The 21,619-nt window shown below is 39.8% G+C and overlaps 1 protein-coding gene across 3 annotated transcripts in view; it reads left to right on the top strand.

Moving 5' to 3' along the window:
• RMDN3 (regulator of microtubule dynamics 3) overlaps positions 1 to 12,796 on the top strand; it is a 96,422-nt gene extending 83,626 nt beyond the window's left edge. For all 3 annotated transcript variants that reach the window (XM_075192800.1, XM_075192801.1, XM_075192802.1), the window contains exons 10-13: positions 3,011 to 3,109; positions 3,193 to 3,246; positions 11,479 to 11,559; positions 11,848 to 12,796. In XM_075192800.1, coding sequence (XP_075048901.1) covers positions 3,011 to 3,109; positions 3,193 to 3,246; positions 11,479 to 11,559; positions 11,848 to 11,931 — 318 coding nt within the window. In that variant the 3' untranslated portion in view covers positions 11,932 to 12,796. The remainder of the gene's footprint in view (positions 1 to 3,010; positions 3,110 to 3,192; positions 3,247 to 11,478; positions 11,560 to 11,847) is intronic.
• The last annotated feature ends 8,823 nt before the right edge of the window (positions 12,797 to 21,619 follow it).

Genomic DNA, 21,619 nt, shown 5'->3' with positions numbered 1-21,619 from the left:
GTGCTATTTAACTTATATTGGCGCAGTTATTTTTTATTTATTAGCGGGACGTAGTGCATTCACTTGTGGCACTGCAAGTGTACGTATGCAAGTAGTGCCACAAGAGAGTGCACTCTATGTTCAGCGTATTATCCTGGTACCCACCTGCCAGGGATACCTGGAGTGGCCTATTGCTTCTCAGCATTGGGCCAATACTATGTGGCACTGGGGTTTTAGAAATTAGAAGGGGGTAAAATCAGCTGTTTTACCTCCATACAGTTTGTCCTGAACTGTATGCGTTTTAGGGATTTGCAAACAACAACACGTCTTGTGAGTTTTCACCGTCCAAACCTCAGGATAGTAAATCCTGCTGTATGGATCTGGAAAATGCATCTGATGTGTAGCGATCTGAAAACCGCACACAGAACTGCCCATTAGTAAATCTCCCTCATAGCCTTGGTTTTTTTAATTTGACTTTTGAGCATTTTGTGTAGTAAGAATATATTTGTATTGAATATATTACACATATTTATATTAAAAATTAGGTAATGTGTAGAATAAAAGGTTAAACTTAATAGCTATTTTTCACTCAATGTAACAGATAAACAACCATATTGGAAGAAAAGAAATTTATTGATTCATTAAATACTGGATGCAGCCATTGCTAAGTTTTGGTACAACACAAACACTTGTCTTACATAGTTTTAAATCGGTGATCAAAACTTAAAAATTAGTCCGTACAAGCAAAAAGGTCAAATAATTGTGGGCCGTTAAGGGAGAGTACTAATTCAGAATAGAGATACTGGATTTGAACTGTCTGTGATGTGAAAGTGCTAGATAGGTTGTGTGTTCAGTTACTGCCTTACAGAGAAGTCCCAGCCCTGAGATGGAAGCGAGTGAGGTAATGGGAAGCAATCGGCTGTGGCCACGTGAGGTGTGTGATGCTGTGGTTAATAGTTACTTACACAGTGTCCGCTCCAAGAGCTGTAAGACGCAGAAGAGTTATAAATGCTAAAAGCCAGAACCAAAAAAAGAAATGCAACATCATCACATTTTCACCATCATCATCATCTCACTTGGGATCCAAAATATTATCCACATTCTGGTACTCTTCTCCCATCTGCTTCTTCCATGGCACAAAGCAAATCCAGGAGGAATTCACAGAACAAAGAACATCATACCAAACGAGAAGAACATCTCCTGACGACCACCTCTCTTGGAGTGGATACTGCCCAATAACTCTTACCCACAACACCACATTACCACATCGTCACTTTGCACCCCAGTACATTACGCACTAATTCAGAATACCATTGTCACAAACACCCAGCCTGTCACAGATACAGCAATCTGAAACAGCTAAATGTGACTGGAGTTACCTTGGTCACTTACCAATGAATACACCTTTTCTGCCACCAAAAGGATTTACTAAGGAGTCCTTAAGTTCACTAAACCACTTATTAATATTACACACTTAAGTCACATATACATGTAGCATGAGCCTCACTTTGCTTTGTAAGTTCACAAAGAATCATTGAGAATATGCTAGATTAAATGTATTTAATCTGAAAAATGTTTTCAAGGCTTAATTACAAAACTCTTAATAACAAGACATACAAAATAAGTTGCATAAATAAGTTTCAGAAATAAAATAGGAAATAAAACCAGAGTCTTACTTACTAGTCTAAAACTTGGCGTGAAAGGAGTACACTTTGAGAAGGATGGCACACTTCAACCTAGATACTGTAGGTCTCCTCTTTAGAAATGCATAATTTTACTAGGTAAGGCAGCTGATTTAAACCTTTCTCACCTAGGTGTCACCCCCCACCTTTGGAGGTTAGCTTTCAGTCAGGACAGATTGATTCCCAGAATGACACAGGGCTTTACAAGTGAGTTATCTATCCCTGAGATAAATGTCTGGCATCTCGGAGGCCATGATTTTCACCTCTGCTTCTTCTGCCCGGCTGGTTAGGTCCACATCCTCTGTATACAAAAAACTTCTCAGAGATGCTTATCTGTCCCTGGGCCTGGCTAATTTCAAAAGACTCTTTGTCAATTGCATAGGTCACTTAGGTCAGTCAGCAAAGCACACTTTGAGCCGTTAAATACAATATACTCATTGTCACACATGAATATTTTGGAAAAATAACAATAATAAATAATTGTCACAACCACAAAGAAGGTTGTTAGCTGCTAAATACGAAAGAAAATGGCACATGATAAAATACCAACATATAGCCCCAGGTATTTGTTATTAAAGGCTTTTATATTGCAAATTCTTGCCAGAGTGCTGTGTAGTGATTTCACTTTGTAGCACGTTGAAAATGTAAATCTAACTTTGCTGCTAAAGGATTATAGATACAGCTCCGAATCTCTAACTTTTAGATACTGGCCAGAAAGCTGGGTCCAAGGGGCCTGTGGTATCTTGTGAGGCTCTAGAGAGCCTATGGTAGTAGCACCACCAACTATGAACCAGCTTCAGCTACACCAGTGTCTTTTTATTATTGAGTTTGGGTTTAATCATAATGCCATGAAGTAGGTCTCTCTTCTGTTTGGTATTGCAGTTTTTGTTAGAGATTTGTAAACATTAATATTTGACTACTTATGGGATACTGTTTGACTAGTTATGGGAAACTTGGAGCACAAAAAAGTAAAAAAGTTCATTCATAATCAGAAAATGGTGCAGCTCAGTGGTGGGACTATGTAATAAAATGGCAAAAGTAATAGGTTTCTGCTGCTTTCATCAGACGGTTACAAATTTAACATGTAAAACCTACAGTTCGGAAAATATTAACGGCAGAGGTCTACATTGCACATATTTACAAACCTGTATAAGCAACCACAAACAAAATGCTTCTGCTAAGTCAACTGAAACATATGTTTGGATTATTATTATGTAACTAAGCATATCTAGACACGGTCTTTCCTAAATGTAAGCTACTCTATCTATTACTTTGCCTCCTCCCCCCTTTATCTCAGATAGAAAACATATTGAAATTGCTGATCTGATCAGAAATCTCTGTTTGTATAGGTGTCTAATCTTGGATGGCTGGAGAAAAAAACAGCTTCTGCCTTGTATGAAACCCCACCTAGTGCTACTGTGCATGAGGCTTTGGAAAAGTTTCTGAAGGTAAATGCATATGCATTTCTTCTTTTGGTACTTCCGCAGTTTGAGTACATTTTGCATCATGTACTACTTGTGTCTTGATACAGGCTGAGGAACTGTCACCAGGATTTTCCAAAGCCGCAAGAGTTAACATTGCAAAGGTAACTCTTAAATCTTACATTAGATTTTTTTAGCCACCTGATTAACAGTCATGATTATGAGTAAGCCTCTGCAAGAGGAAAAGTATTGAACTTTATTAATATACTAGAAGGGGCGTGACGTGATGAAACTATAATGGGTCATTTGAACATTTGAAGTGCAATTAAGGATATTATGTGACATTAATATTGAGCAAGGGCTGTGTATTACTGAGCTAATTATATATATATATATATATATATATATATATATATATATATATATATATATATATATTCACACTCCTGCCATGTTCGGAGACAAGTCCTTCTCTAAATAAACAGATTGACTTTGCAGAAATCCACTGTGTGGTTCAGTTGATATGTTTAAAGGGGCATGACCAGCAATATCACAATGGCGCAAATGCCTACAGAATCAGAATTTTGACCTGCTGAGATTCCATAAAGTTACTATCTAAAATATGTGGGAGGATCGTCAACTGTCCGTAGTAGAGTATTACCATTTCTCTATCATCCACTAGGGGACACTGGACCATGGGGTATAGAGCCTCCTTCAGGACATGGTCACTTTAAATAATTTTATTTATTTTTACTTGAATTTTTAAGTGCAGACAGTCTTGAAATAAGAAGTCTTTGACAGCCAGAAATATGTATGCACAATTATGGGGGACATCCCAAAAGCACAGGGGAGTGCTACGGGGCTGTCTGCAAACGGGAGCAGGGAAAAAGTGTTGTGTAGGTACAGTCTTCTGCAACCCTACTCCCTGACGTGGGATGTCTCCCGAGGCCTTGCACCTCTTGTGCCGCATGTTGTATCTGTGGGCTCGATGCTGCCATGGCGCCATCGGGTAGGTAGAGCAACACCAGACCGCATCAGTGGAAAGGTAAGTCCTCCTTCCCGAGATCGGGAAGGAGATGTTAAAAAGACGTTCAGCTTCTGTCTGGTGGGACCTGGAGCCTGCTAAGCAAGGCCGCTGCAGAGCCACGGCTCCACTTGGGAAGCAGGGTCAGGTGGGGCCACCTCATCAAAGGTAGGCCCGCACTAGGCAAAGATGCAGCACAGGGGAGCTGTCCTCTAAGACTCCGGCTACTGACGTGCTGGGCCCTTAGGGGAGGTGTAAAAAAAAGACCCCTGCACCATATCATTCGCCTTCTCCCTGACTGTGTTCTCCCTGAGCTGTGTTCTGAAGTTCAGTCTAAACCACTCACTTTGCCAGAAACCCTGCTTCCTCTTTACCTGCTCTTTTCCTGATCATGGGGATAAAGAGATGTATATGACTGAGTCCTGGGGGAGGGGGAGGTGCAGGCCCAAGAAGTATCAATGCTCTCCCCTCCCTGACTGATTTCATGTGTGTACTGAAGATCAGGCACTGCCATGAGCTATACACTCCCCCTGAGTGATTTACTCTCTTCTGTCTCTACATCAGCAGGTAAATACTTCTAGCTAGAGTGGGATTGCATTGGAAATATGTAATCTATTTCTACTTAGATTCTGCTGAGTTTTATTGTCTATTAATACCTAGTTCACTTTTCAAAATTGTGTTCTTTGCATCAACCTTTTTTCCAGCTCTTTTTCCTTTCAAGGTGGATAAAGAGAGATATATGACTACTAAGTCCTGGGGTGAGGTATAGATCCAGGCAACATAATTTGCACTCCCCACTGACTGATTTCAGGTATGTACAGAATATCAGTCAAGATCAGATCATATTATGTACACTGTATATGCTGCCCTTTCCTGCTCTTTTTCTCATCAGGTTGGATAAAGAGAGGTTTCTGAGTACATGACCCTTGGGGAGGTGAAGGTACAGATAGCATAATTTTCACACCCCCTCCCCCCCCCCCCCTGACTACTTTCAGGTGTGTACTGAATATCAGTCTAGATCAGACACTGCAGTTCAACTCTCCTCTGTCTCGCCAGCAGCAGGTATTTACTAATACCTGGGGGCGGGTTTGCTTTGGGGATTGTGTGTTCTATATCTGCTTCATATCCACTGGTTGCAGGAGAAAGGACCTGTCCTTCCAACGATTTCACTGAATATTCAGCCGATTACCCCACCCTTCTCTTAGCAATGTCAAAAGATGAGCCTGTTTGGGTGATATGCCTTATTAAAACTGTACAGGGTCTTGTAAGCATTTCGTTCTCCTTAGAGAAAATTCTAGAGAACTCTTCACTGACTAAGTTGCAGAAAAGCCAGTCCTGTCTTAGTCCGGTCCTGGTGAGTGTTAGTTTCTGAGTGCCCTTCCCAAGAAGAGGGTGAGGTAGCAGAGCAATCCAACAAAGAGAATTCCTTGTTTTTGACAAGGACTCTAAAAGACGGCATGGTGTGGATGATTTAGTGTGGACAGTTCCCAGGTACTATACATCTAGGACAACGGGTAGTCCGCAGAGTCTGAAGGACACTGTTTAAAAGAAAGAAAAAGCAGGTGCTTTCCATCCTTATTCTCTGCGAAAAAATTGCTGTACATGTCGCAGACCTAACCTGTGCATAGGTTTAGGTTATATGCAGATATCGGACCCTTTATAACTTACCAGAGTAGGTTACAAGGAAATTCCACCTAGGGGTTTGCCTCTATAGCGTGATTGTCTAATGCCACGTCTATTCTTATCAACTGATATCACTGCACATAAGTATGATACAGTCAGATAGTTGAGACCATTCTTAAACCAGTTAGTGGCTGGTGCTCTACTAAGACAAACTTTTAGCTTCAGATTGGGTCAACTAGACAACGGAAAAGTGCCCAGAGGAACTCTTTGCAGACTTGCAGTCTGGGTGGCATAGGTCTGTAATGGCGACCTTGTCTGTACACATCTGGAAGGAATATCTATATCTGGGAAAACAGCTCTGGATGCTGGTCAAACCGGGGACCAGAATTTTCTCGATGGTCTCAGCCTGTCGAGCCAGTTGGCTCAGTGCTTGGGAGGCTGATGCAGAGTCAAAAAGACTCTGGAGTCCTTGTTTTTTACGGTGATGTCTATTCGGGGTTGACTTGGATAAGACTATTAGCCAGACGACTGTCACTCACCGGACTGTGAGTGCTTCTTCCCGTATATTTAGGAACCGTGGCCGTCCTCCATCCTGAGGGTCTGCGCATGCGCAGCCCTTTCAAACCCTTCAGTACCTGTTCCTTTAACTTAATTGGCAGATCAGGCAACACTCCCTATATTAAGCACCTGTGGTCAATACCACGTGGCCTGATCTTGGAGTCTCATTCCCATGAGCCTCTGAAGGTGTTTCCTCGTGTATTCAGCGCTGCTGATTCCTGTGGTTTCCAAACCACTTCTACCCCTGTGGTTTCCAGACCACTTCTACTCCTGTGGTTTCCTAACCACTTCAACCCTCCTGTGTATCATCGTGACTGTTAGCTGATTCCTATCCGCTGCCTCCGTGCACTACAGTCTTCAAGCCACTTCAACCCTCCTGTGTATCATCGTGACTGTTAGCTGATTCCTATCCGCTGCCTCCGTGCACTACAGTCTTCTAGCCACTTCAACTCTGCTATGTATCATCGTGACTGTTAGCTGATTCCTATCCGCTGCCTCCGTGCACTACAGTCTTCAATCTACTTCAACTCACCTGTGTGCCATCATGACTGTTAGCTGATTCCTATCCGCTGCCTCCGTGCACTACAGTCTTCAATCTACTTCAACTCGCCTGTGTTTCATCGTGACTGTTTGGCTGATTCCTATCCGCTACTCTCCGTGCTCAACAGTTCCAGCTCAGCTCTGCTCTCCCGTGTTTCATCGTTGCTGCACCTGCTGGTTGCCATCCGCTACCTCCGTGTATCTGCAGAGTCCTGCTGCTGCTACTTCTCAGTTCTACTCGTCCTACAACAGCTGACCCGCTCTCCGTGCTTCTCCGTGTTCCCGCTGGTCTCTACTCGCCAGTCTGCATCGGATCTGCGCCTCACTGTTTTCATCTCATCTAGATCATCGCTACTCTTCAGGGTTCTCCAGGAGTCCAGTCCTACATACTACTGCTTCCTGAGTATTTGTTCCCCTGCTGGTCTACCTACCTGTGCGCTGCACCTACTTGATTACCGCTTCACCCCTCCAGGGACTTCGCATCCTGCCGGCCTCCAGCCGTTCAGGTATCTCTGCACTCCTGTCTGACAGCCTGCTTCTGAACCACGGTATGCATACTTCTCATTGACTGTGCTGGTGTATTGCATATCTTGCTGGACTGAGTTTGTTCTCCTCTGGAGTTTACTATCCGCTGAGACTATTGCCATCATTGACTGTGTTATCTTGTGCCGGATTACCTCAAGTGACTTTCTATTATTGCAGTGCTGTTCAGTCATTAATATATTGTGCATGTTATTGTGGATCAAGTTTAAGGTGCCCGTGTATCCCCTGTATTGCAGTCTCTCCCCGTGCTCCTCCTCACATATATATTCAGTGGTACAACTTGCTAGAGGCAGACCACTGATCCCTGTTTCCTGTGTCACCTGTTCCAGTATCCTCTCACATAGCAGTGGTACAACTTGCTAACGCAGACCACTGACTCCCGGATACCTCCACGTGGATTCCATTCCTTCACTCAGACAGCGGTACAACTTGCTATCCGCAGACCGCTGACTCTCATCACCTCCTCGTTTCTGTTGGACATTCCTCCTCACTATAGCAGTGGTACAACTTGCTACCGCAGACCACTGACTACCTTCACGTGTCCTTTGTCCATACAGTTCCTCGTGTATTTCTACATCCATATTACCAGTGCTGCTAGTCATAGACTTTCCTGAGCATCTCCATCATCTGCTATTTCCTGTTCCGTGATCACCCTGCTACCAGAGTACCATATTACCATCTATACTGCTCTGGTAAGCCTATCACCTGGTGATCCCTGGGTAAAGACTCCTAGTGCCCGTGACAACGACAGTTGAAAGAGTTCCTACTGGTATATCTGCCAAGAGTGCAGGACTCTTGGGTTCGGGCCTTTTAGCGTAGTGGTAATGGTACAGGGTTCAGAAATTGCTTAGGCAGTTCCCGGATCCTCGTGTAGAACAGCAGGTGTGTTACACTAAGATGCCATCAGCCAGGTCTTAGAAATAACAGGCTGCTGGATGTACATTCTGCCCACCTGCAGAGGCAGTTGTGTGTGTCTGTCTGCTGATTTATAGAGGTCAGTGGTCCAGGTTTACTTCAGATTCCTGTGTGAGGGGATAAATTGATTTCCTACCTTCTCACTACCTGTCTCCTTGAGGACCATCCATAATTGCCATACAGTTAGCCAATCCCACATTACTTACAGCAGGTGTGATTTTCTTCCGGTGTTAGTATAACACAGTGGGAGGGTTTATTGTCCCAAAAGCTGTTTGTGTTAAGGTATCAGACGGATTAGTTTGGCAGAATGATCCTATGGACACTCAGCACTCATATTCAGGTGGACATACTCCGATTAATAGGGTGTCTATTGGCTCTCAGACGGACGCTGCTCCTCGGGAGGTTGATATGGCAGTATTAACAGGGCCTGTCCCCTGGCTATATAAGATTGGACAGTTGGGGCAACAGATGCTTGCCCCTAGTACTGTCTTCTTTCACTGTCTGTTCTTGCAAAGCTTCCGATAAGTATTCTAGAATTAAGAGCAATGCTAAAGGCTCTAGCTCAGGGTTACCTTTTGTCATGGGGATATCCCATACAGATTCAATAAGACAATGCCACTGCAGTGGCATATATAATCATCAGGGATATACAAATTACTCTATTGTTATAGGCTTCTAGAATTATTACTGGTTCCCTCTAATGGCAATGCTTCCTGCACCCTAAAAGGGTAAAACAGGAAGGAGTCCAGGTGCAGTTGTGGTACCAGACTGGCGAAGCCAGTCATGGCAGAGACTAGCACAGCCCACAGCTAATGGGCGACCATCTTGTGGATGGTGCAGCATGGGGCTTCGGCCGAGCAGTTTGGTCAGGCAGCCACGTTGGGCTCTGTACATACCTTTACAAGTCTAGGAATGTTAGGTTTGGATATAGGGTGCTGCGCACTACAACTTTGTAAGCGTGTCCACCCGAAGGGATTAGCTTTGCTACGGGACCATGGTCCATTGTCCCTCGATGGATGATAGAGAAAATTTAGATTTTATACTTGGGTTAAATTATTTTCTCTTAGTTCATGGGGGACACTGAGCGCCCACCCAATTACGCTCTAGTTATCCTGGGAAGAAGTTTACCAAAGTTAAATGTTTCTTTTTCAGGGATGAAGTTGTTTCTCTCTCTTAATGTTTGCTTCTGGTTCTGTCCTGTGGGGCTTGGTTAGTAAAATAACTGACTTCCCTGCAGGATGGGGAGGGGATATCATTTAATTGTTAAAATTATTTAAAGTGCCCATATCCTGAAGGAGGCTCTATACCCCATGGTCCAGTGTCCCCCATGGACTAAGAGAAAAGGATTTAACGGAAGTATAAAATCTCATTATTTAGTGGTCCTTTAAGTGCAGGTCAAAAGTGTTTTTAAGTGTTGTCATTATCATAGATTCACAGATCAAATTATTCTCTGTGCACTGGAGAAGGATATTCCTATTAAGGTATAAATACATTGCGATATTTATAATATGGTCTGTGTGATTACCTGCACTAGCTTCCATTCCAATATGTTTTTGTACTGGTTGGTGGTTGTGTGTAATGATTGTTGACCATCCACATGCAGTTAAATCTAGTATGATTGAACTATCTAATGCATCTTAACATTTTATTGGGCAACATGCTGCTAGTGTTACAAGCTTTTCTTTTCAAGGAATAGGTAAGCTTATGCTCTCACAATCTTTCCATGATCTTATCTGATTTTAGCTGTGATATTTTTTGAATTAGGGATTTAGAAACCAATTGGTTTAAATACGGTTGGGGGTACATTTTTTTTTTGAATAATACAACCATACGCTCCTGTTGTAACTAATTTCTATTTATGCTGTATTTTGCTGTAACTATGTTTTGATTGAAACAGTAAAGATTTTTTATGCTACCACTGTCATAAATTGTTTTTTGTGTTTCCCTTTTCACTACTAGTGATCAGGTGATTGACAGAATGGAAGAGGCTTTTTAATATATATTCTTAGTGTGTTACAGCTTTATTTCATATGTAAGGTCATTGTTTCATTTTTAAATGGAATTGAATCAAGTTAAGTTTTGTAACTTAGTTAATGTCGTGGAGCCATCCCGTTGGTGTGGGGTCCTTATTATTGTATCTAGGTGGGAAAATTGGACTGCCTTCTTCCCAGGCAGGTATTTACCACCAAATGTAATTATATGCCGCACTAACTACTGTATCAGCAGCTTTTGGTTTTGACTTTTTGAGTGACTAGGAGCTTTGTGCTTTAATATGATCAGAGACCTCCTGGTGATTTGTTGTATGCTTATCTATTAGAGTAGAAGTTTATGTTGCCTTATAAATGCTTTCTGCTTAAACATGTTCATTTGGCAACATTGCTATGCAATTACAGATGAAATATTTGCTCTAGTGTCTTTTCATTTAGAGTAGCATGCTTGCAGCTGAAATGTATTACTGCTTTTAACTGGTTGAAGACTCTTCCTGAGTGCTGTTACCAAGTTTGTGTATATCATAAAGGGAAGTAATTGAGAAATTGGATGAGCACCAGTGAAAGGTGCATTGAGGGTGATTCTGTTAACAAGTGCTATATCATAGTATCCAAATACTGCTATATCAGCCTGACACAGAGACCAATATACATTTTATTAAATTGTTGAAGTGACATAAAATACAACTGTGAAACTGGATACAGGACATATATGCAGGTAATGCTTTGTTGTTATTTATAATGTTACACTACTTTTTAGGATGGGTCCCTCATGTATATTATTTATGAGCTCATATTCTGTGTGAAGATTACATATCTAAAACATTACTATCTGATAATTTGTAAAACCTTGTCCCCTCAATGCATAAACAGCTAATAAGACAATAGTAAGCAGATAGCACACATGAATTAATGGGATTGACACAAATTATATTAATTTGTTGAAATGTATTCCTTTCCTCATTATCTTACTTTAGTGGTTTTCCACCCCCAATGAGAAAATTAGTCCTTAGTGGGAAAACTGGCTGAGAGTCAAAATGGTATGGTTGTTGATTCCAAGGTGTGCACATAGTAAAAACAACTTGATGAAACAGTGTACAGTTTGGAAATAAATTGAAATATAAGCGCAGTTTTAAAATATAGGCAAGTTAAATGGTTTTAATCTTATGTTAAATGAAATGTAAACTTAACCTGTTCAATTTTAGTGTTACAGGGACCTGGGGAACTTTAGCACTGCTGTCCACTGGTTGAAATTGGCTGCTGAGCTTCCTGAACTCACAAAGGATGTACGTATCACATGTTTTATTTTCTATTATATTACAATACAATACATGCTGAAGCACATAGATTTGAACATAGTTTTCTACAAATCAGCACTACCAATAGGAGATGAAGAATGCCACAGCATTGGAATATTGGGACTTGGAGCTACAGATTTAATTCTCACTTGCAATTAACTATTTTACAAACAGTCCGCCAATGTGTAAGGGATTCTTCTTACATTCTTTAACTTTTCCATTACATTATGATAACTTTACTAATTTCCCATAAACTTTTTTTCTCGTTTGGAACAGGATAAAGAAAGTACTTCTGTCATTGAGGAGATGATTCTGACATTTGGGGCAGAAAGTGATACTTTAATAAATACATCTGAGTAATAAGGACCAGTGATATTCCAATAAGGGATCAATGAATGAATGAGTATATTGCAAAGTTTTGAAAGTTGGTTCATTCACCTGAAAAAATGTGTCTTCATTATTGACAGTGTTCCTGTGGGATCTTAGTAATGCACTTACTGACATATATTTTACTTTGTGGGACTAAAGGGGGGCACACTGAGCTATGGCCATCTTGCTGTCCTCTCATACCAAGTGACAGGATCGGCCCATGTAACGGGCACCTTCAGTCGCTTATCTTGACATCCATGTGCCTTGGCCTTCTGCAGACATGGATATTGTGCAAGGAAATTAAAAGAAATTATTCTGCTTTTCAAGAAAAAAAATTGTTTTAACTATTTTAGCTAATAAATATTTAAATGCTGTGTTTTTTTATGACTTTATAAATTGGTGCCCCTGTAATCCAGATTTCACTGCATATTTACTCAAAACCATGTTTTTTTTCCTTCCATTTTTGGGGACCTTAAAGTGATGAAAGCTACCCAAATTAAATATAACATTTTTAATAAATAACAATGATTTATAATATATTGAAAATATTTCCCTATTATTGGCTTGAATTACTATAATAGAACTACTTAGGCTAATTTTGTTAATGTTTAGCAGGTTGGAATGAGAGACAAATGTGTAAAGAAAAATAAATACAGTACATTACAAATGACTTGTGAATGTTAAATCCAATTTGGGTAGACATCTTTGTTTATTTTCAGTATGTATGAACACAGCACTAAACTTTCAGTAAGATTAGTGCCAATATCTGCTTCTATTTGATTGACTACTGGTTGCACTGTATGACATATAGTACAGTTTTTCCTAGATAAAAATGCTGCCTATGTAAACACTAAAACTGTTGTCCTTTTGTTTTTAATGTGAATCATGCCTTGCTATATTGTGTATCCAGTTTCCCTGAACAAGAAACATTCCTTTATTCTAATTATATTTTGGTGCCTAACAATAGTGTGTATCGAAGTAATATTATGTCACCTATGATTAAATTGCAGATAAAACTAACAGTACAACTGGTCACCCTGACCCCACTGTACAGAACTCCCATTCATGTGCCAAATGAAGCCACTAGATCAAAATGTGCATCTGTCTACACTGCAGTCCCCTACACTTCTGGGATTGCTGATGGCCTTACATATATACAGATGGAAATATTTGTCCATTCTGTTGTTGCCTTTTTTGCACATCAAATCCAATTTTACTAGATTGATTTTTGATCAGGCACAATTGGGTTACATAGGTAATAGGTCTAACAACTTGGTCAGAAAAGATCAACTAAATCTGCACATGTCTTAATTGTAAGTTCAATTAAACTGAAGTAAGTCATTAATAGTACAGTGAGAATTTATTGTAGGTGATTTATTTTTACTAGATTTGTTGTTTTGTTATTGCTGGTATAGTTAGTATGTCCATTGGTACAAAGCTCACTTATAAAATAAACAAATGCACACTGTATCCAAAGTGAGCATTGACTTATTTCCTGATTTCTGAAATGCCAAGTGGGTTTTTCTTCTTTTTTTTTTTTTATTTACTAACTTTACTTTACTACATAATTTTTGGTCTGGTGCAAAGAGAAGGCATTAAGTGGGGAGTGCAAGGTGCTGTGTTTTAAATCAAATTGGCACTTTGCACATTTTACAGATGGATACATGTATAAATCTATATTTTAGCTATGCACTGACAACTTATTTGAATACCTCTGAGAGAACTGCACACTACAACATCTGTCGTTTATCATGACTATTGCAACTGATACCATATCTCACTCTCTATGCCTGTGTTTTGAAACCACACATGGGAAAGAGAAATTCCTGTACAACACATTAATTTGACAGTCGTACAACAGGGAGCCCAAACATATCTGGTGGTGGACCTAGAGGTCTGGTATGTTATTTTGTCAGGTGTTATGATTAGAAGTTATATTACATTAAATTATTACATATGACCAACAGCTGCTTTTTTTTCTGCAAACAATAAGTAAAAGATTTTCACAATTTTATATGGCCGCTTACATTATATATAATAAAATTTGTGGAAATAGGAATACAGTAGTATATGCTCTTGAATATATATTGCTTTAGTTACTTTAGTGGACAGCTTATCTAATGAGTCGGCAGTAAAAAAAAATATATTCATTGTTCATAAGTCATTGTAATATTTTTTACTGTTGGTATGGTCTAGCATGTGCTATAGACACGTGAGGTTGCTCTGACTACATTCTGCACCACTCTCTTTCTTGTTTTTATTTCCTTTCACTTATATTTTATGGCCTATATTCTTGCAATCTGGTTGAATTTTTTTTAACTTCTATATTTAAATCATGGATATATTATGTCTATCACTCTTTCACACACAAACGCTCTTTCACACACACGCTCTTTCACGCACACACACGCTCTTTCACACACACACACGCTATTTCACACACACACACACGCTATTTCACACACACACACACACACGCTCTTTCACACACACACACACACACACGCTCTTTCACACACACACGCTCTTTCACACACACACACACACGCTCTTTCACTCACACACACACGCTCTTTCACAATTCACACACACACGCTCTTTCACAATTCACACACACACGCTCTTTCACAATTCACACACACACGCTCTTTCACAATTCACACACACACGCTCTTTCACACACACACACACACGCTCTTTCACACACACACGCTCTTTCACACACACACACACACACACACACGCTCTTTCACACACACACACACACACACACACACACACACACACACACTCTCATAGTATCTCTCTCACACCCTTTGTGTTTATAACTTGGAGATTTATATATACACATGCATAGGTGTTGTATTTATCATTTGTCCACAAATAAGCAATCTTTACCAGCTTGAATGCTACAATATTACTTTTAAATTATATTTTTAAATGTATACATTTTGGAATTGAGCAAAAGTGCACTGAACAAACTAATGCTTTGTGTGTTATTTATATGTTTGGGTAAATAAAGTAATTCATTGAAGGATTATTTCAGTTTCATTTTTTTGTAATGCACAAAATTGGGAAACTTGTTAATAGATTGTTCCTGATAGTCTAATATAGGTTGCAATAATATTTGTATTTTAAAATAGACCCATAGGATTGATATGGATCTCCAAGACACATTGGCTCTATTAGATCCACTGCAATCTGGATCTATCAGTAACTGGTATCAGCAGATATAAGATCCAGATTATCTAATTACTGATGATGCTCACTAAAGCCACAGTTTACTTCTCACTTCACCTTGCTAGTGGTCAGCATGTATCTCCCCCTACATTCTCCTATTTACTTGACCCAACATTTACTCCCAACACTTTGTCCCAGTGAATGGGTTCAGGTATCTAAATAGTTGGTTCCTGGCCTCCTGAGTGGATGCTAAAGCATTCATTAGCCTGTAAAGTCCAGTGATGGTGGGAACGCACATTCACTGTTTTTACCCATTTATTTTGCAAGTTGCTTTCAAGCAACATGATTTGTGCATTGCTTTTATGTAATTACGTTTACATTTTTATCCTTTTCTTGGCAGAAGTGCTCTCAAGCAACATCTGAATGTAATTTTGCAGTAGTCAGTTGTTTCAGAAGTTCCATTATTGGTCCCTATATGGTATATGATATATTCAGGGCTGGATAAATGTTTTCCTTGACACTTTCAATGCTTGTCAAATAAGGGGTTAAAAAAGACACTTAAGTGCCATTGGTCATTTGGTTAAATGAGATGGTAGATAGTTATATTGATTCCCTTTCAGCAACTTCTGAACCTGGCAAAATTTGCACCCAACTCTAAATCAGCCCTTTAATACGATTTACAACCTAAATGATGATGATTTCAAATTTAAGGGCTTATGGTCTCTGTTTCGTAATATAAACTAGTAAGTTTAATATATATAGTGGGGAAAATGTTTGAGGTCTTGTAAAACACCACATTTAAGAATATGTTATAGAAAATGCCATCATTAAAAGCCAACATGGATAAAGACAAACAAATCTACTTTTAAAAAATGGGAAACTGGTTAATGGAGTGGGTATATAAAGTTTAGATACTTTTACCCATTGGCCATTAATGTATAAGTTAAAAACCACTGGTCTAGAAAACACAATATGAACTTAGATAGGATACTTGCTAAAACACTGTGTCCAGAATAATTCAAAGTTTGATACTATATTTGGATGGAAAGTGTAAGTGGTGTACTTAACTGTCTTCCATTTTATTTATTGGATTTTGAAGTGTTGCCCTGATGTTTGTCATAAGTGTACAACCCCCTTCTTAATGAATCCTGCCCTGTACATATAGCAATTGGGGAGGAGGGCACCAAACTCCCTGTTACCTGATTTGGAGAGCTGACTTTGTGCTAGTCACTGGTTGTGAAAATGAGCACACCCAGCTAGCTGTCCATAGCTCTTCAATAGAGCTTTATATTCAGGGAGTGGACACATTAAGTGCCATTGTTGAAATTTACAGTATTAATTATCCAACAGTATTCAAGGTTGTTACAAAGAACCCATGGGAAGTCTGCAAGCCTCTTAAGTCTAATGTAAAATTTCATGACTTCACCTTTAAAAAAAAATGTGACCACAAATTATTTGCATGGCATGGTGGAAATCGCTTAACTCTAATGAGATAATTGCTGCTTACCCTCTGAACCTCCTATATTATCAAGAAGACTATTGAAACTGAACCATGAGGCATTAGATGGTGTGGAAGTCCTCGGGCGCAAAACCGGAAAAGATTATAATCATTGAAAATAATGATTTCTGGATATATCATCAAATTCTACTGGAAAAACTCGGGGTATCTTTCTGTGAGCTGCAATTTAACAGAATGTGAGTCAAAATAAATGGACAGGTATATCTGAAACAGAAGGACTGAAGCAGACAAATGTGTTAGGTTTCTGACCTTAACACAATGAAGATATTGTATAATGTTCTACTATTCATGCAAGGCACTTCAAAAAAAATATCAACGATTTCAAACCGTTCGAAGTCCATGTGCTGCATTGTTTAACAAGTACAGCTAATATTTGGTTTGAGTCATTGCTGCTGAAGGAGCATCCACTGGTTGCTGTAATAGATCTAGGGGTTAAAATATTTATATAGTTTACAAGTTTTAAAAAATGACCATCAAGTTGAACTTTTTTTTTTTTTTTAAATTCTAGGTGTGTTCAACCAGTGCAAATTCCCCACCAGTGAGGTTGTTACCATTTAATTTAGAAGTTTAGATACACCTCTATATATAAAACTCACACCGCTTATATGCTTTACTTTACATTCTATCTGGAAACACATCTGAATTTGTTTTGCCCAACTTAGTGAGTCCATGGTGATGTACTAGTTTGTGTTAGTAATTGTTCAGAGTTTAGTGTCGGAGGACAATAATCCCTAGTGATTAAAGTTATGGTTATTCATAGATTTAATTATTTTGTTGAACAGTCCTAAAAACATTTGCAAAAACAATAAAATCCACATTAACTGTATTACAATGAGCCAAATGATTTGATAGGCAAGTCTGGTCCTTAATAAAGCTTTGCTGAATCTCCATTGATTTGCTATGATTTTGAATATTCTCTTAGAATTTCAAAATATTTTCCCCACAATTGAAGTTCGTCTTACTGGTCTATATAATACTGGGTTTGATTTTCTATTCTACTTAACTGCACACACTTTACCCAGAAGCGGCTACAATTGTTATTCTTCTGCCTTTTAGATTGTAAACTCATTTTGGAATGGCAATTTTTAACTTCTGTTTAATATCATTGTGAGCAATTGAAAGTAAATCTGGCTAGCTCTGTAAATGATAGAAAACCGAAAATAGATGAACCCGTTTATTGGACAATGAGGTAAAATTTAGAATTGCACTTAAAATTCTATGATGGATCGATCGTCACTTAGAATCTGACAATGCACAGAACACTTCATGGTAAAGTATTGCGTCTCAAAGGTGGACCTGAATCATTGTTTTACAATGATAGAATTGAAATTATTCACAAACGTGTGAAAAAAATGCAAACTCCACACAGATAGGGCCCTGGTCATAATCAAAAACACATGAAGCCAGCGCTGTGAACAACAATGCTAACCACTGTGCCCCCTCAATGTACCGTGCTATGTAATATGTTGGCAATAATAATAATTTAAATATTGACACCACCAGATATTGCAGGGTTGTGGATGCTACCAACACACACAACAGGCCTACTCATTTACAATTCACGTTTTGTCTGAATCCCAACACTTTATTGGAATCCTACCTCTAAAATTGTCACTTGTCATGTGATATGTCATTCCAAGTTGAAATGCTAGTTTTATGAATCACTCTTTTGAGTAAGTTTAAAACACCTTCCAATTTCTATGCTGCTTGGTGTTTTAATGCCAGCAGCATTTGCAGACTGTTTTGCTGTGACTGCCATTATTCTGTGTTGCTTTAAGAGCTGTTTCTGCTCTCACAGCCTCTCTTCCTTCTCGGAGTTTCTTCCTGCAGTTGTATTCATCAATTAATTTGCCTTTGACAAATTCCAAAGTGATTTTCGATACTGGTCTAGATTAAATGGCATTCATTAAATACTACATATGATTTTGGATGGCTGTATGGCTATCTGTAATTTCATCTCTGATACCTTCCTTACAACTGCTGTGCAATGTTTAGAACTGCATTTACATGTTAAAGCATTTCCTGCTGCTTTTGCCATTTCATACTGTATAATTTGTGTAACCGGTACAATATATTATTTAGACAAAGCAGATCTGACTGCTTTACACTTAAAGGTAAAAACAATTCTTATCACGGAATTGGAAAATTAAAAACATTTATTATAAAACATAAATAAAAATCAACATGTATGTAACCACAATAACCAGCTGGTGTAGATAGGCATGTCAACCAAAAATGGTTACAAATTAGCTTTCACCTGCAATTAAGTGCAATTAAGTCCAATTAAAAAGCTGTTATTTATCCACCCGCAACTACCACATGAAGATGACTGGGAGAGGGATCTTGCCCCCCCTCCCAGATGAGGAGGCCTGGGAGGACATGAGACTGGGGATATCCAAAAGCTCCATATCGACCAAACTAAAAGAAACATCCTATAAAATGTATTATCGTTCGTACTATACCCCCACCCGACTTCATACAATGTTCCCTTCCTCGTCGTCTGACTGTTGGCGGGGTTGTGGCCACAGGGGATCAATGCTACACATTCGGTGGACTTGTCCAGTTATTACTCCCTTCTGGGACGTGATCCATGGCTTTATCAACACTCTATGTGAGGCTCCCGTGGCAAAGGACCCTTGGATTTTTCTCCTTTGTTATCCTCCCCCAGAACTTGATAAATTTTCTAGAAAATTGACTGCGCACATCCTTACAGCCGCCAAATCCCTTATAATTGGAAACGTAGCTCCCCTCCATCTCTATCTACTCTTAAAAAGCAAGTATGGCAAGTGGCGGCTATGGAAGAGATTACTTACTACTTACAAGATAGAGGTTACACTTTCAACCAAGTGTGGGCTCCTTGGCAGTTCCCAGAACGTTCGTTCCCCTCTGACCCTTAACGATCTCGTCATGACCCATGTGTGGCGATCAGGACTCTGCTCCTGTTCTGCCATTTTCTGAATCTCTAAGATTTACATTTTACCTTCTTTTCGACCACACTCCTGCATCAGCCTTTGTGGTCCCCCCTTTCCTCCCCTTCTAATTCTCCTTCACCCTTTCCCCCCCCCCCCATTCTACCTTTTGTATTAATGGCTCATATACCTAAACAAAAGCAAAAAATAAAAATATGGTAAATTTATGTTTCAAGTTGTCAAAGGGCACCTTCGCTGGACTCTATTACAATGTTAATGTCCTATGTATACTCTCTAAACGTTTGTCTTCATACTGTGTAAACCCTTTATTGACTGACCAACCAAAATAAAGAATTTAAAAAAAAAAAAAAAAAGCTGCTATTTTATGTATCTTTTATTATGTAATGATATAACTAGCAATATATAGACTCTTGCTGCATATCACTGCATATTTATAGTTATGTAAATTTAATCAGTAGTACTCCAAATAAACTACAAATAATATATAACAGAACCCGACAAGGCTGCCCACTCTCCCCTTTGCTATTCGCTCTTAACGATGGAGCCACTGGCATCTCGTGTTCAAAACAACTTGACGATCACAGGGCTCCTAGGGGGCATGACTGACTATAAGATCTCTGTATGCGGATGATATTTTACTCACAATTACCAACTCCCTCCCTTCCCTATAGAGTGAACTTAGTGAATATGGTGCAGTATCTAATCTTAAAATGAATGTGGACAAATCTGAAATCCTCCCTCTCAATTTACCTGCCCACCTCCTGGACACCCTGAGATGTCAATCAAAGTTCCTATTGTAAGTTCAAATACCTGGGGATCTACTTAACAGGTCACTATAACCAACTATATACTGCTAACTTTCCCTGACTCTTGGAGTCACTTAAGCGCGACCTGGAGAAGTGGGATAGACTGTACATCTCCTGGCTTGGCTGCATAACAGCAATAAAAATTAATCTGTTACCACTGATTCTCTATTTGTTTCAGACACTACCTATTCGTGTACCCTCACTCGCACTTCAGACCCTTCAGAAACAAAAAACGCCCGGTTTGGGCAGGCAGACGACCCCGAGTACAAGCTTGTAGGCTTCATCGACAAACCTCAGAGGGAGGATTAGGTCTTTCAAATATCTCTAAATACTACATTGCCACACACCTGACCCAACTAGTCCTATTTCACTCCCAATCCTCTGCGAGGTTATGGGTCGATATTGAGGGAATCTCTTACAACTATTCTCACCCTACACCCTATTGTGGATATCAATCAAGCACCGCCCGCCACTCTCCCTACTCCCACGCACCACTCGCTTTTCTCTCCAGATATGGGACTACAGTACCCGCACATTCCATTTACTGAAAAATCCTGAAATCATGCTCCCACTGTGGAACAACCCAGCTTTTCCCCCTGGACAGCAACAATCCTCCTTCCAACACTGGTCCCAACGAGGGTACAGATTTCTGATGGACATAGCACCTATGCGTATATTCCTCAAATTTGCGGAGGTCCAACCATGCTATGACATTTATTGTGACCGCTTCTACCAATACCACTAACTAAGACACCTTTATCACTCAATCCCAGCATTTAAGATTACTTATCAACTTTACTCCTTTAGAATCCTTTTGTAGAAGTAAATCCCTCGCCACTGGCTTAATCTCCATCTTTTACAATCTTTTGGTGGCATTTAAGACTGTCATAAACTAAAGTGGGAAGAAGACCTCGGTGGGGTACTAGAAGTGGATGAGTGGTCCAAGATCAAGACATGGGTTGCCAAGAGCTCTATCTGTGTAAGACCTAAGGAGAACTCAAATAAACTGCTATATAGATGGTATTTGGTCCTTACCCACCTAAAAGCTATTGTCAGGCGCCGTCTCCACACCTATGGGTGCCAGGGACGGACGCCCTCTGCCCGCAGCTCACGTCCCGTTGCTAGCAATGGGACACGGTCACGTGATTGCGGCATATGCGCGATGCGCCACCTTGTTACTGGGCAACGGAAACACTACCCAGTCTGAGTCTGATCGCCGGAAATCTTCCTCCACCCTATTAGGG

This window comes from Mixophyes fleayi, chromosome 12 (assembly GCF_038048845.1).
Source record: "Mixophyes fleayi isolate aMixFle1 chromosome 12, aMixFle1.hap1, whole genome shotgun sequence".
NCBI classification, from domain to species: domain Eukaryota; kingdom Metazoa; phylum Chordata; class Amphibia; order Anura; family Limnodynastidae; genus Mixophyes; species Mixophyes fleayi.
Note: the sequence above shows the minus strand (reverse complement) of the source record. Positions and strands in the feature narration are given on the sequence as shown.